The 16,456-nt window shown below is 41.9% G+C and overlaps 1 protein-coding gene across 3 annotated transcripts in view; it reads left to right on the top strand.

Annotated features, from left to right (window-relative positions):
• The window catches only part of SCARB1 (scavenger receptor class B member 1), a 49,205-nt gene that overhangs the window by 19,623 nt on the left and 13,126 nt on the right, over positions 1–16,456 (top strand). For all 3 annotated transcript variants that reach the window (XM_042441925.1, XM_042441926.1, XM_042441924.1), the window contains exons 7-11: positions 1,046–1,212; positions 3,453–3,571; positions 10,538–10,611; positions 12,553–12,604; positions 13,789–13,935. In XM_042441925.1, the coding sequence (XP_042297859.1) occupies positions 1,046–1,212; positions 3,453–3,571; positions 10,538–10,611; positions 12,553–12,604; positions 13,789–13,935 (559 nt within the window). The remainder of the gene's footprint in view (positions 1–1,045; positions 1,213–3,452; positions 3,572–10,537; positions 10,612–12,552; positions 12,605–13,788; positions 13,936–16,456) is intronic.

The following is a 16,456-nucleotide window of genomic DNA, read 5'->3' as shown; positions in this document are numbered from 1 at the left end:
AGAACCTGATGTTTCTCATTATTTCTTTGACCTTCTTTTCAACCATAAAAGAGGTTGCCCACATAATGGGTTCCTCGTTTAGGTTCTCTATTCTGATTCACCTTTTGAGCTCTGCATATATTTTATATACATTATTTCCAGTAGTCACATTCTCCTCCTGGATGGTAGGAAGAGGCAACATCTCACCTGGATGATGCATCTAGACTGCTTTTTATTTGATTTAAAATGTCTACTCTTATTTTTCAATGAGGAAAGAAAACCTCACCAGCCTCCTAGGGTAGTCAACAAAATAATTAAAACAAATGTGTACAGTTTTAAAAAGACATGACACAAAAGAAAAAGGGCTGGAGAAAGTAGAGGAAAAGGAAGAACATGCAGATGTTATTGTTTAATGTCACATCCAGAGACAAATGGGCTGTGTAAACAGGTCCTTTACTTTGATCCATGCCAACTGCCCATTAGTTGCACTGAAGGAACATGAATTCTAGTAATTCAGTAGAGGGAATTTTTCACTCACCTTTTCCATGCTATCTTTAATTCTGTAAATCCCTACTGTGTGCTGTCCCATTCCCGTCATCTTTCCCCTGACCTAAATTAAAAAGTCCCAGATGGTTTTTAATTTAGGTCAGGGAAAAGCTTTTCCTTGTTGTGGGATTAGAGCTAAGTGGGTACCTATTAAAATTACAATGTACACTGTAATCATTTTGTAAAAGCAAGGATGGTGAACCCCTGTGTTCTTCCAGATGTTTTTGAAGTACAGCTCCCATTGGTCAGGTTGATGGGAGCTGAAGTCTCAAAATGTTGGAAAGATGTAGATTCCTCAGTCCCACTGTACAATAAGGATTAAAATGGCTGTTGCAGGAGAAGGTGGGTGAAAATGATGAAGGGAATGCAACGTTTTAAATAGGGATGGAGAGGGAGCGTACCTGGTGGAGCTTAATGTGTTGACATATGGCTTGATGACATAATGGGAGTATGTTTGGGTTCTCAGGTTGTTCTTCTACTACTTGGGTGACCTGTATCTTTTGGGAATCACTATTTTCAGGTCCATGACTTTAATCTTCAGTCATTATGGAAAATTCAAAGGCGTACCTACAAACCGGTATGTAGCGCCAAAGACATTATTTGCCAACGGAACAGACTATCCACCCAATGAAGGCTTCTGTCCATGCCTGCAGTCCGGAATCCAGAATGTCAGCTCCTGCCGTTTAAGTATGTCTGCCTCGTGTTTTGACTTTTTAAAAGGCATAACAAGGTCTAAAAAGTGATGTTGGCTCTCTGACTCATTTCTTGTTTGGGGAGCTGATGGCATACCGTGAAGACTGAGTGTCATGCCACCCTTGGAATTCTTAGTGACCCCTAAAGCCACCAGCATCTCCCCCAAATATTCTGCCCAATACCTCATTTTTGGTTAAAATCACTCAAAACAGGTAAAAACAGGGATCATCCACCCTGAAGCAGCAAGACCCTCCTGCCAGCAACCCAAAAGATGGCCCAAATGCCAAGACACCACATCACAGCCCTCCAGTGGAGTGGAAAATCAGGTGGTGCTGCCCTCTGGGCTCCAGATCATCTCCACCTCTGCTTTAAGCAGTGATGCCAAGGATTAAACCAGGATCCAAAATAAATGCCCTTTGCCCAATTATGGCCACTCCCTAGAACTGCTGTATTGGGATTATGCTTTACCATTGTTTGTTGCATCAATTTGGAACTTCTGTTGTTGCAATTGGTTATGGGAGGGAAGCTATGTCTTGTCTCATGGAATTGTGTAATAGAATAGTTGATAAAAAGTTTAATTATATAGCATTTAATGTTTGTGCATGTGCACATGTGCTGCTACTTCATGTGGCATGGAGTGTTGTGCTTCAGCAGGGAGCAGAGCTGGGTTGAGGGATTCTGGGAGTTGGAGTAAGCCCTGCCCCGACTTTTCCAAGTTCAGCTGAGGGAGATCTAGATTTAAAGTTTTCTGGGTGACCTTTCTCCAACTACCATTTAGCAGACTGACCTGCTTATGGGGCTGTTGTGAGGATAAAGTGGGGCAGGTCTCCTGAGCTCCTGCTGTGGAAGGTGGGATATAAATGTGTGCCTTTATAAAAACTGGATAGGAAAAGCATTGAATGCACCGTTAGGTTTTCTGGAATTTTAAATTGCTATTTGTTGAATAAGTTTCTAGTCAATCCATATTGTGAAACATTTTTCAAGGCACATGAGCAGTTCCTGGTTTGTGTAATTGGATTTATATTTTGTGGGGTGACTCTTTGGCAAATTTGTTCCAGGTTGTTCATTGCCAACATTCAGTGGTGCCTCCTTGTTTCATAGCCTCTGTCTGGGAAATCTGTAAATATCCCCAGCTATTCAACTCTGCCTGCATTGCCGCCAGAATTAGGTTAAATATTTCTCAAGATGGCATTAAGCAATGGGCATGCCCCGGTTCCAAAGTGGTTAGAGGGCATGTACCTTCTAGATGGAAGTAGCCATGGGTGGCTCTGTCACCCTTGCCTTGCAAGTAGCAGTGTGAACTACTTCAGTTTGGTTTCACAGCTTTCATGACAGATAAACAGTTGAGCAAAGAGAACACTAATTCACAGCTCCACACTCATAATTTAAGTGGATTGCTGCCAACTTTCAAGCAAACAGTCAAGTATATATACAAATTTAACATGTAAATTTCTTTTCCTTTCCATGTGAAAAGCTGCTCCTGGGAATGGGAGCTGATGATGCCTTTGATATTGGGGTGTTAGGCAGTCAGTTCAGTCAATTTTTGTTTCCAACTTGCAGAACTACAGTCTCCCCTCACCTCAGAGCTCAGTTCTTTTTGGCTGAATGAAATGCAGTGGAGATATTTGAGAATTGGACCTACTATTCTTAACATATGTTATGCCTGTCTTTGCTCTCCAGGTAGAATTTGTGGGCCTGCTCTAATATGATGTGGTTATGGCATCCTTTTTTGCACAGAAGACACTGTTTTGCTTGTTGGTAGCGACAGATGCTAAACGTGCTGTTTACAAAGTTGATTTTTCAAAAATGCCACTATGACTTAAGTGCAGACGATCTGAAAGAGCCTATCTCCCTATATGAGCTTGCTTGAGTTTTAAGATCTTCAGGGAAAGGCTTTCTTTCTCTTCCACCAATATCACAGGCCTGTATGGGGAGAACAAGGGGGAGAGCTGCCAAGCACCCATTTTTTGGGCTCCCCTGTCTCCAGGAGGCCTGCCAGATGCCTGCTTCTACCTTCCAAATGGAGAAAAAGTTTCTAATCCTTGTGATTGCTGCAGTTTTAAAGCTCTTTCCTCCCATTTTATTCACAATTATCAGCTGAAGTATTCCATTTTGGTAGCAGAAGCAGAGAGAGTGTGGTGATCTAGAGGACTTTCTCAAGAGTTTCTTTTTCTTCTGCATCTGATTTCTCTTATTTATTTATTTTTCACTCTCTCTCTCTCTCTTTAAAAAAGATGCACCTGTATTTATTTCCCATCCTCATTTCCTCAACGCTGATCCATCCCTCTTGGAAGCAGTGGGTGGCTTGCATCCAAATGAAGAAGAACATGGACTTTTCCTGGATCTGCACGCTGTGAGTTAACAATCCAGGTCTCATTCTCCTTCTTATTATAATGGGTCATTGTGGCAACTGGACACGCCAATATGTAATTTATTTTATCAGACAGGCATTTTGACATATTAGTTGAAGCTGCACTACTTGCTCCTAGTCCAGACGAGGGCAAAGTCTCATAACCTTAGCTGCAAAAGCAGACTAAGAACCAAGAGCTATATCTTAGTCACACCTCTCCTTTGAGGGTGGCAAGAGAGAGAGGTTTTTTAGGGGTGGCCCCCAGTTCCAGAATGCTCTCCTAAAGTATGGTCACCCAGTGCCTACTTAGCCATCTTTTCAGTACCATTTTCCTGGGCTCTTAGTCCCTGCAACAACTTGGTGGTTTTAGTTGTTGCTCTCCTGTCATATTTATGTTGTGTTGGTCTACCAACACAACATAAATATCTACAAATTTCTGAACCTTACAGTTACATACCTTGGTATACTTTGAATAATTATTTAAACTTATAGTACAGGGAATAACTTAATAGCACAGAAGAGAGACCATTTCAGTTTCCCATAAACATGACCTGGCAAACAAGCAAGGCTGTTAGGGTAGACTTAATCACTTGAGACTGCATGTGACATGCTACTCCCTCCAAGTGAAAAAACCCAGCAGAGCTGTAAGAACACAAAAGCAGACAAAAGGTCTCCTGGCTCCTCTGGAGCCTTCGGTGAGATTTTTGAAAGTTTACCAGATGATTCCCATCAACATGTTTATGGGTACTCTCAAAAAACTGTGAAAGCTTAGTGGGACAAGACTTATCTTTGAAGAACCTAGTTTGATTTTTCATTCACAGGACTTGTACTTCCCTGTTGAGGCTAGCAAAAATGCAGACTTTGAGCCACACACAGCCCATGCAGTCCCACTTCCTACTTGAAAACCATATTCAACACTGCACACAAACATGGCTGTGTGGCTGTACACTCCGCTAACTCCTCAGCCTACAAAGCCTTTTTCAGTTGGGATTTAATGGGAAATCAGGGTGGAGGTGAGGACAAAAATTGGCCTTGTCATCCACTCCTGTTCTACATATGTGATAATTTACTATTTAATTGTACTGTCCACCAGTTTACCTGGAATGGCTACCTGTATCACTTCCCTTTCTTTGTTTCTGCGTGGCATTACATTGCCTGCCACTTTCTTGTTCATGAGTATGGGGGCAAGTCCTGGGGACCAGTTGTACAAATGTTAGTTGGTCAGCCATTTCCTATTTGAACTCTTGAAGATCTCTCTTTTAGAAAAACTCTGGCCTAACATAGTTTTTTGCGGGTTTTTCGGGCTATGTGGCCATGTTCTAGAAGAGTTTCTTCCTGACGTTTCGCCAGCATCTGTGGCTGGCATCTGGCCTAACACATTTCTTGCTCTGCTTGTTCCCTCCTTTCAAGGAAGGTTGTATGAATATTCATGTAAGGATGCTTATAAAATCTCAGTCTTTCTTTCTCTCTTTCACACACACATGCAGTGGTCCAGTCTATTTCACCCTTTTAGGATGCTCATTCTGTTCCCTGTTACAATAGGCCTGGACAAAACTCCCCTATTTGCTGTTTTGTAAAATCAGGAGTAGAAATCATGTGTCCTTTCAGATATTGTTGGATTGGCTCTGCTGGCTAGGGCTGCTGGGATTTACAGTCCAACATCATCTGGAGAGCTGCATAATTCCTTCTCCTGTTCACATTGGAAAGGTACAAACCCAATCTTGGCACTCTGTCCTACGTCCAACAGCTTGTTCCACTGAATCAATGGGATTTATAAGAAGTGTTGACTTACTGTTCAGCAGCTGTGTGTATTTTAGTTGGAACTAACAATTGGATTTAGGCCTCTGGGTCCTGCAGTTACAAGTCACTTCCTTTTGAATGAAAACCATTTATTATCACATATGCTTAGAGCTATATCTAATCTGTTGTCCACTTGTATTGCAACTTGTAGCTTACATCTTGCTGTGAATTCCATAGTACAAGGATATTTCTAATCATTGCACTGATTAAATTGGCTTTAAAACCATAAATCAATTAGCACAGATCCTTTCTTCAGCTGTTGGACAGCCTTCTTACCCTTGGCGAGTGTGTACAAGATAACTGGGGATGGGAAATTTCAAGGGTGAGGGGAGGAATCAATGCCGAGCCAAGGATTTTCTTTCCAGAGGCAGAGATCTAGTATGGTAGCTAGTCAAATCGGAACCAACTGACATTTCAAGACCTAGAAAGTAGTCACCGCTCTGGGCTTGATGAGTTACTGCTTTGACTGGATTTTTCAGAGTATGTATAAGATGGCTTGGTAACACCTTAAGTCAGTGGTTCTCAAACTTGTTACCCTTGTGACTCCCTTTGCACCTACACGTGGATGTACCCCCATCGACATAGTGTGTGTGTGCTGTGTGCCCTCAGGTTCTTTCTAACTTATGGCGACCCTATCATGGGTTTTTGTTGGCTACATTTGTTCAGAGGAGGTGTGCTATTGCCTTTCCCTTGAGGCTGAGAGCATGTGACTTTGCCAAGGTCACCCAGTGGGTTTCATGGTTGAGCGGGGAATTGAACCCTGGTCTCCAGAGTCATAGTCCAACACTCAAATCATTACACCACACTGACTCTCCCTTCACATAGTATATGACTAAAAAAAAATATTTTTTTTTGTTTAGTGTTTGTATTTTTGTTCAGGCATTCATTTATATTCATATTTTAATATTTTATAAAGAAATATCTCTTGCCGTCCTTCAGGCGGAGTCTATAAGTGCCCTCTTTGCCTTTCTCCTTCCTACCAGGACAGAAGAAGTTTGGAAAGAGGAGGAGGAGGGATCAGGACATCCAAGTCTTGTGCCCACCCCCTTGAGCAAGTCTTGTGCTCCCCGGGGATCTTACCCCACCATTTGAGAACCACTGCCTTAGGTAGGGTTGCCATATTCTAGTCCCTCTTGTCCAGGCCCTAGGCTCAAGCCACCAACACAATCGCCACACTACACAAGGCCATCTCTGCTCGCCTTCCTTTCTTTCCCACCTTGTGAGCCTGTTAGAAGAAGGAGGGAGGGAATGGAAGAAGAAGATGGCAATGCTACCCCTGTGCAGTAGCAACCAGAGTCTGCAGGGTGGGATGAGGCTCCTGCCAGTACCAGTCCTGTTGCACAGTTTTCTGCTTTATCGCCACTGCTCCATTTTAACCTACCCATCAGCCCGAGACGAAGGAGAAATCCAGGATTTATTGTTTCAACTGGCCCAGCCAGCAGGGACATTTTTAGTCCCTTCAATCTGGGATTTTCCCACATTTTCCAGGACAAATGGCAAATTTAGCCTTAGGTTATTCATTGGCTAAGGTGATGATATTGCTTCTCAAGTGGACCCAGTTAGCAGTAAATTTGGGTGGGTAGGACCAGTGCCAGTAACTTTCTTGGCCATTCTCTTGGTCCCATGGGAAACCAGAGAATGTTTATCCAAATAGCTTGTGATGTATTCCAGTGGATTTGCATATTGACGGATTAATGTGTACTTCTGCTGGGACTTCACACACCCACACACCCAGTACAGGTGTATGGAACATGCTCCAGAACTGTAATTCCCCATTAAGGTACAATAATTTAAATTTTCAAATGCTTGTAGTTTATTCATTGGGGAGTGTTACAGACTTTCTGCCCCTATTGTGTTTGGCACGAGTGATTTGTTGACTACAGTCTCCATTTTGATTGATGACTGAGGCAAGGAATAGCAAACATTAACAATTTTGATGTCTTCATCATCCATTTTAAAGTTATGTAAATCTTCTGGGGTCATTATTTTTGTCATCTTATTATTCAGCTTTTGCACTCTTTTCCTTAACTTTCATCAACAGCCGTTAAAAATCTGCTACTAATATGGGTATCGTCTGCTGATCTTCCATGTCTGATGTTCCTCCAGTTTTCATATCATCTTCCTCTGCGTCTAATCCTGCTTTCCGCATGATATGTACTGCACATAACAGATATGCTAATAAAATGTAGGCTTGTCTGTCCCACTTGCAAAATGAAAACTATTTTGTTTCTCCATGTTCTGTCCTGACAGTGATCTCTTGTCCAGAGTACAGGTTATGCAATAAGACAATCAGATGTTGTGCACACACCCCACTTTTTTTAGTGTTATCCATTGTTTTTTATGATTTCCCATTAAAAGACCTTGCTATAGTCTATAAAGCATACGCTGATTTTCTCCTGAAATTCTTTGGTGTGCTCTTTTATTGACAATTTTTGCCTTTTCTCTGTATAGTTCTTCAGGCTGCTGCTTCAATTGTCCTTTTATTTGTCTTGATCATAGAATGTGTTCCCCTGTTAGTCATATAGCATCCTTACTCTTGGTTTAAATTTCCTTTTGATTCCTCGGATCTTGTAGGAGAGGTCTCTTGCTCTTCCTTTTTGTTGTCTTCCATTTCTTAGCACTGATTATTATAATAATTTTCTTTGTCCCTACATATAATCCAGGGTTCTGACCCTATTTCTGTCATGTTTAATGTTTGCATGTCTAGCCATAATGGTCTGAAGGGTTTCATCTTCAATACAATAATATAATACAATAACATAGTAATAAAGATAAAATAATTTACTTGTATGGCACTTTCAGGTGGCCATTATATTTCATGTGAATGGAGAAATGGCTACAGTGTAGAATTGGAACACATACTTCCTATCCTAGAGCTCCCCAAATCCACTGCAGTTCTGTCCATGCTGGCTCTGAAATTTGACTCTCCACTTGAAACCTTGCAGTCATTGTTGGTCACTACTGACAGTAATGGGCTAATGAACCAAAAGTCTTGATTCTGTGTAAAGCAGCTTGCTGTGTACTTATTACCTATTTGTAATTCTTATGTCAATTGTAAAGTAAAACAGTATAGTAATCCCATTTATTGCATCTTGGGTGGGGGCAAGGAGAAGGAGGCAAAGGCAAGCTGTCTCCTTGTTGACTCTGAAATTGCTATGCATACTGGTGCATATGTAAATAATTACATATTTTTCCTGGTATATCTTAACAGCAAAGCATATACTGTCTGGCAGAGCTTGAAATTGCTGTGACAGGTCTTGGCGGGACGCAATGTCATGCCTGACTTTTGAGCTTTTGCACTGTACTAATTTAGATAATCCTAGATCTAATCCTAGATCGAGAGATTATTTTTAACATACTCCTGTCCTGATGATTATTGGTTTTCTTTGCTTAGAAAAACATCCTTATTTCACTTGTTAGACTTGGGGGCCTCCTATTACCCCGAGACGCTTGGCCAGGTGTTTAAGATTTCTAACAAAACTATGAAGTAAGCGGCTGAGTGTGTAGCTAATACAAGGCTACCTAGTGAGCTTCACAATAGTTGGCACAAGGTGGGCATCCCCTTGAAATCAAGAGAGGCAACTGCTTCAGGTGGCACTTCTGGTAAATACCTTGAGTAGGCCCTTCAAAGATTTGAATTTGGAGCTTCCCACAGTCTAGTTGTTGGCTGTAGGATTGCCAGAATAAAAGCTGGAGAGGACTCCTGTAGCTTTAAAGGTTGTGTATAAGGTATTTTTCAGCAGGTTGGTGATGCCTGCCGAAAGTCCCCCTTCTGTACCAAGTCACAGGAGTCCTTTTCAGTTTTCAGTCTGGCAACTCTAGCTGGATATAAAATAGCACCTGTTGGCTAATGGCCATGCTAGTTGTGGATGATAGACGTTGTAATCTTATACACTGGGGGATCACCAGGTTGGGTAAAAGGGGTCTCAGCCCGAATTTGCATGGAATGAAGCCTCCACAAGCTTCTTAAAGAGTGTTCACTGCAGCCCAGTTTTCTGGAATCCCAATGGTTTTGTAATGGTAGCCTTTTGAGCTGAGGACATTTTAAGAATTAGGGTGGCACCTAATTTGGATATCATTGTTACCAGTATACAACAAAATCCAAAATCCACAAAAGAGTAATACCTTTATTGCCCAGCCAAAATGCACTATTATCTGTTGTCCTTAGTGCAATATATTTTGACTGTGATGTGACTGTGGCCCCTTAGCTTGCAGAGAACAGCCCATAATGGAGTGAAATGCAACTCCAAGCATCCCCAGGCTAACATCGCCAGTGGAAATTCTGGGAGCAGCAGTCCAAGCAGAGAGGCTTTGCTGAAATGTACCCATTCTCGGAAGCAATAATTTAATTGTAACTTCTAAAGGTTGTGGTTGTAGTCAGTCACACAAGTCAATATCAAAGCGTCTGGAACTTGGCCAGCGTCCTTTTTTTTTCTGGCTTGCAGAATTTGGTTTTGTTATTTTTATAATCTGGAGCCTGGGGTAAATGTGCTATTTGTTGTGTTGAAAGAGGAAAATGTTGTGTAATGTTTTTCCCCCTCCTGTGCCTACCATAAAAGAAGGGCAATAACAATAAAGCCCTTATTTAAAATACATGTAATTAAGGAGATAAGAAGCACACCATATTTTTACAACTTGTATCTCGTGGCTGGTGCTGGGAGGTATATATCTTTGTCAGAACGGCCATTCTGTGTTTCTACAGCTATTTAAAGTGGAGGGTTGAGGCTGTCTCTTGGGGTTTGAGTGGGTGACAAAGGGATTTGAAAATCAGCCTGGAAAAATCTAAATGCTGTGAACTTGCTGGATGCTTGATGTGAGGAATGTGTAGCCCTCCAAATGTTCTTGCACTACACTTCTCAGTCTTAGCCAGCAGTAAGGGATAATAGGACTTGTGGCCCTCTCTGTGTTGTTGGACCACATTGTCCAGCCCTGCATTAAGATCTGTAGTGTTCTTCTTCTAGATGTCCTTGCTTCCAGTAACCAGAGTGGGTCTTTTTAGTTTAATGTTGCTCTCTTTTTGCTTTAAAAAGGATTTTATTTGGTTTAGTAAATTAATTGCTGTGAGTTGCTTTTGAAGGCAATTGAATGGGGAAAGTAATTTAGGAAAAGCAAGTTTGAGATTTGGGCTTTTAAAAAAATATAATCAGTATTTCTCTCTTTCTAATGCAGATGACTGGCATTCCTATGAAATGTTCCATAAAGCTGCAGCTGAATATTTTCATAAAGCACGTCCCTGGCATACTGTAAGTAGTATGAACTTGACTTGACATTCAGAACTTGATACCACACTTGTTACAAAGCCTAAGAAGGGGTCCTGTACACTCTCTGGTCAGTTTTTATGGAATCAGGTTCAAATTACAGAATTGAATCAAAACTGAACAGAATGAATTTCCACAGGTAGAAAAGTGTGGTCCCACACTTAGGCAGACTGAGAGAAAGAAGTTGGTAGCAGAGGCCTTTGTAGACTATGAGGCAAAACAAACCACCCCAAAATGGTGGGCTGGGAGCACCCGTTTTAACTATGGAGGGACACTGCAGCAGCCAAACTGTGTGGTGTCTCTCTGGAGTAAAAAGAACCTGTGAAAAGCAGGTTCTTTTTATGGCGCCCGGCTGACGTCTCAAGTGCGGCATTGGCACACCAGGGACTTAAGCAACGCACAGCAGCGTCTGTACGCTGCGTGTCCCTTACATCATCATGGCGATGCCCATGTGGACGGGTCGCCGCCATGATGCCACCGGCCGTAAGTACTAGGGTTCCAGAGCATGCAGTTGCTGTACGCTCCAGAACCCTAGTATCAACAGTGGCATGCCACTTCAAGACCATCTGTCCCTGGCCTATGTCAGCTTCATCAGATGCTTGGCAGACATAGTCTATAAAAGCTCAGGCCATCGGCTTCTTTCTTTGAGTTGGCCTCAAAGGTTCTGCAAGATCCCACTGCGTACTGGCACAGACTAACATGGCTGTGTTCTTTTGAATTCTGGTAACCTCCTGACTAGACTGCTATAATGCACTCTATGTGGGGCTGCCTTTGAAGAAGATTCTAAAGCTATAGGTAATGCAAAATGCAGCAGCTCAACCGCTGAGTGTAATATCAAACAGACACCCTGTAATGCCAGTCTTAAAAGAACTGGACTGCAGCCAATACATTTTCAGGCTGAATTCAAGGTGCTTGTGATAACATTTACAACCTTAAATGCCTTGAGACTTTGATATGGGGAGAGGAACACCATGCCCAAGGATTAAGTTCTGCTGGGCAGGGGGGCTCCTCTGTGTCCCACCAGAGGGGTCAATACAGGACATGGGAATGGACCTTCTCAACCGTGGCAACCCACTTGTGGAATGCTCTCCTCCTGGAGGCCTGGCTGACACCAACACACATGTCATTTACACACCAAGTTAAAACTTCGTTGCTTACCCAAATCTTTGTGACTCATTAATTCAACCAAAAAAAACCTGTTTACAATTTTAGAAAACCTTTAAATTTTTAAAGTTTGTTTTAGCTCATCACAATGTTTAATATGCTTTCAGCTTATTTAAATCATGTTACTGTTTCTTAACCTGGGTTAATGTTATTTGTAAGCAGACCTAAGATCTCTTGATATAAGATAGGATAGAAATATTTTAACAAATAAGTAATAAAAATAAATACAGGTTGAGTCTCTCTTATATGCAATTCCAAAATGCTCCAAAATCCAAAAAAAGTCCCCATGGGTGGCTGAGATAGTGACACCTTTGCTTTCTCATGATTCAGTGTACACAAACTTTGTTTCATGCACAAAATTATTAAAAGTATTGTGTATAAAATTGCCCTCAGACAATATGTTTAAGGTGTATATGAAAACTAAATGAATTTCATGTTTAGATCTGGGTCCCATCTCCGATATGCAAATATTCCAAAATCTGCAAAACCAAAATCCAAAACATGTCTAGTCCCAAGCATTTTGGATAAGGGAGACTTAACTTCTAGTACATTTCTAAAGTAAGACGCTGGTTTTCAAACAGTGGGCTTGTATGCAAAAAGTCTGGACACAGTATCTTCTTTGCCCTGTTGCTCAAGGTGCTGGAGATTGTATACATTTGCATGGGAAATGACACTCAGCCTTAAAATGAGGAAAGGGAGCTGAAGTAGATGTCTGAGTGTAAGCTGTTTTTTAACTCTCTTCATTCTCTCCTACTGTTTCAGGCAAACAGGAAGGGTCAAGCCAGTTGTGTTACCTTTTATTTGGTTTGCAGAGGTAGGTGGAAGTGTTTTTGGTCACCAAAAAAAAAATCCATTCTCAGAGGTATGTATGTCTGCGTGTAGAGACCAGAGAAGCTGGCAATGTGCTTAAACACAACTCAGATTTAATTGGGTGAGAGTTTGGGCTTCATCTGCTTTTATGAAATGTGTGCGTTCCCAACTGATAATCTTGCATAAGCCAATTTTGTAACGGCTTATTCAACTGCTTGGACATGAATTGTGCTTCTGTCAAAAAAGCTAAATCCCTGTTCTAGAATGCTTCCCCATATCTTTGTGCCGCTTTCTGCGCCGCTGACCACAGGCTAAAAACAGTCTGCAGCTTTGCCCTGCCATGATGTGATTAAAAAGAAAAAAGAAAACGAACACTTCAGCATTTCAAACAGGGTCCAAGATGGTGAAAGCACAAAGTTGGTGAGCATCTGGTGCTCAAAGAGATCAGGTTTGGGGGTGGGAGAAGTTGGGGGGATAAAAACTCTAATGTTTTAGGGGTAAAAAAGAACAATGTGTTTTTTGCCAAGTGTGATCCTAGCAAAATGGGAATTTTTGGCAGTTGAGGGGAAATATAGGGGAGCCATCTAAGGGGAGAGTGAGGCCAAGAGCAGCATGGACAAATTTTCTCAAAACTGGGGAAACGAATTGGTATTCATTGTCAAGCCAATTAACATTTTCCCCTTTCTCAGTGCTGTTCAGAATCGTACTTGAGAAACGCACTTTAAGCTTCTTGGAGAAAGGAAGAGATACAAATTAACACATACACACCCCCAAAGTATCTCTTAGCATATGTGAAGCCTCCTTTTTACCTGAATTGACCACAGCCAAGCCTCCATTGTGATCCTAGCGCTGGGAGGCAAGAGCTTGGAGGTCAGAAGTGATGATTTTAACATGGACTTGAGGGCCCATGCCTCTTGATGGCGGTTAACACTACAGCGCTAGTTGTAACACACTGCAAATCAGAAGGCATCTTAGCACTTGAATATGGAGGATTTGCATCCTTCTTGAGGTTGCTCCTGCCCCTTGGCCTTTCTGATGGATATTGGAGTCCAATAACACGTACAGGGCCACAGGTTCTCCACCAGTGCTTTGGAAGAAGGTGGCATTTGTGGCAGTCAGGCCAGTTTGTAGACGTGACCATTTTGCGGGGGTCTAAATTTATCTTCTATCTTTTTCTCTCTTGAACAGAGTGGAGAGATTGAAGGCGGTGTCTTACATGATTTCTATGTCAGTTTGGTGCTCATCCCTTCTGTGCTGGGTTACGTGCAATACTGCCTGGTTGCCCTTGGAAGTGTTCTGCTTATAACTGCTGCCTTATTTGGTCTCAAGAGCAAGGTAGGACTAAGCCAGCTGCAAATCCTGAAAGTATGTGTTTCTTAGTTCTGTGATTGGCCTACCTTCTGATTTCCTCCAACCAAATTGAAAATTCCCATTTCCTTTCTGTAAATCATCCTAACTCTCTCAATGAAAATTTAAAAATTGGAGTTGAGCTATATGAGAGCAGCAAAACTGCACCAAACAGAGATGGCAGTGGGGATAGGATTGATGGCAATAAAGTAGTTGGAGAGCATTGGAAGGGGCAAATACATGAGGGGTCCTGGAGGCCCTGCGGCCACAATGCTAGCATTTTCCCACCCTTTTTAAATAGAGTAACCTGAGTTTATCCCGTGGGCTGAATTCAACAGCCACAACTTGGCAGATGCCCTCTTTGAATCGTATTTTTTATTGTGATAATAAAAATCTTTGCAAACTGGATTTGAAATGAGGAGCCCTAGTTAGAAACAAAATTATCTCCTTATTATCTCCTTTTTAAAAATAGTGTAATATACTGGTGTATATCCATTTTGTGCTGCTTTACATAATTGACTTAAGGCAAAAGAAGAAATAAGTCTTCATGCACTGATGGTTGTATGTTATTCTTTTTAAAAAGTTTAATAAAGTCCAGTGCGTTTCGACCTTTATATTATTGTTCGGCCTTTTTCAGGGGCTACACTAAGATAAACATAAATGGCAATCATCAATTACATTTCAGGATTTAGGAGAAGGGGATGACAATGCATATTTCTAGTTACATAAATATAAAATCTTAATGGTGCATGCTATTTGACGTAAAAACATATACTTGCCATTGAAACTATCAACAACAGAAATTTCTGGAGTAGGCTAAAAATCTCTGTACATAACTGGACTGTTACACAATAAAGGGGAGCTATGCTTTCAGCACCCAAAACTTAATACCTGTTGCAGAATGCTGAAATGACTTACCAATGGTTCAGCCACTCTTCCATTCCTTATATTAGACAAATGTTCTCCTATGTAGTTTTTTAGGGGTCTTGGTATTTTACCCACATATGTTTTTATTTTGCATTGACATTAAATGGCGTATATAATAAAGCAGCTGTTACATGTAGGTCAAAACAGTTCTATCTGTCTATGTGAATTATAAACTCAGTCATTTTAGAAGTGTAATTAGAATAAATGCAGAGGTGGCCTGTTGGTCTTGCTGCATCCATAAGAGTATGAGTGCTTCTGTGTTTTTTCCCCTAAAGTTAGTATTCAGTACATTGTCTCTAATGTTTCTAGTCCTTTTGACCCACAAGTCAAATTTAATTCATTATTGTCATTTATGTATATCTTAGTGTAGCCCCTAAAGAAGGCCAAGCAATTAAGTAAAGGCTGAAATGTGTTGGGCTTTTTACAATCCATAAAACCTACAACCATCAAAAGCATATGAAGACTTGTCCCTTCTGTTGCCTGTGGATGGTAATACATACTTTCCGGTTCCTGTTTGCCATTTCATAATGGACTTAAGCCAGTTAAATTACAAATCCCTTTGTTGCAAAATTAAGGTTCGGCTAGCCTATCACAGGAAGCGCCCTTAAGCAACCTGTTGTGGCAGAGCTGCTAAAACCAATTAAAGGCATAGTGTCAGGTCTCCTGCTCATAAGGCCTATCTTTGCAAATGCACCATTTTGGAGCACATGCCTGCCCAATGAGAAGTGTATTTGTTAACATTTATTTGGCTTTTACAAGTTTAAAGAGTCAAGGCAGTGTTCTTAAGCTCAAGAGGAGATGCCTACTCTTTTGGGGAGGGGACTGAGCCTTTTAAAGGTATTGAAAATTGATTCCTGCCAGGTAATCATAAAATCATCAAATGCCATTTCCCAGCAGAGAGGGTCCTGTCCTCCTGTAATCTGGGTTTAGCTCCTCCTATTTGCTCCTGTAGGCAGGGACAATAAACAAAAGACCGGCCCCTATATAGGGAGGAGCTAGCCCCCCTGAGCCTCAGTCTTGTTCCTGCCTATGCTCCTAGCAGGATGTTCTCTTCGAGCCAGCGAAGTTTTTCCTTTCTGCGAAAGCGGTTTGAGAGTTTTCTTGGTCTTCCCTTCTTCTCCTCTCCCTGCCTTTCCCCCCTTCTTTGGTGGTGGCTATGGCAGAGGACCCTGAGAGCATGGGTGAAGGGCCATCCTTAACCCAGGCTTCCCTAGCTCAGGGTCTGCCAGCTCAACAGAGGGAGCTGGCTTCAGAGGGAGACCCTTTGGGATGTGTTTGCTGTTGCTCTGCAGCTTCTTTACTACAGCCTTGGAAGCATGAAGAAGACTTAAAATGGCAAGGGCTCCCAGGATTGGAGAAAGGTCTTGGCTTTGCCAGTGACTCTCCCTCTCCTCCAAAGCTGCCCCCTTTCATGGTGGGAGCACAGGAGATTTCTGCAAACAGCATTGCAGCACATGGGAGCCGTGGGAAGAGATGGTGAGGGGTATCCCCTCCATGTCTCTGTTTCTCCACATCACCTCTGCCCAGCCTGTTAAGGCCAGGGATCAGTGAGGAAACTGGCCAGAAGTCATGGAAACTTCCT

The sequence above is a fragment of the Sceloporus undulatus genome, chromosome 10, assembly GCF_019175285.1.
Source record: "Sceloporus undulatus isolate JIND9_A2432 ecotype Alabama chromosome 10, SceUnd_v1.1, whole genome shotgun sequence".
Classification (NCBI taxonomy): Eukaryota; Metazoa; Chordata; class Lepidosauria; order Squamata; family Phrynosomatidae; genus Sceloporus; species Sceloporus undulatus.
This window is presented reverse-complemented; position numbering and strand designations above follow the sequence as displayed.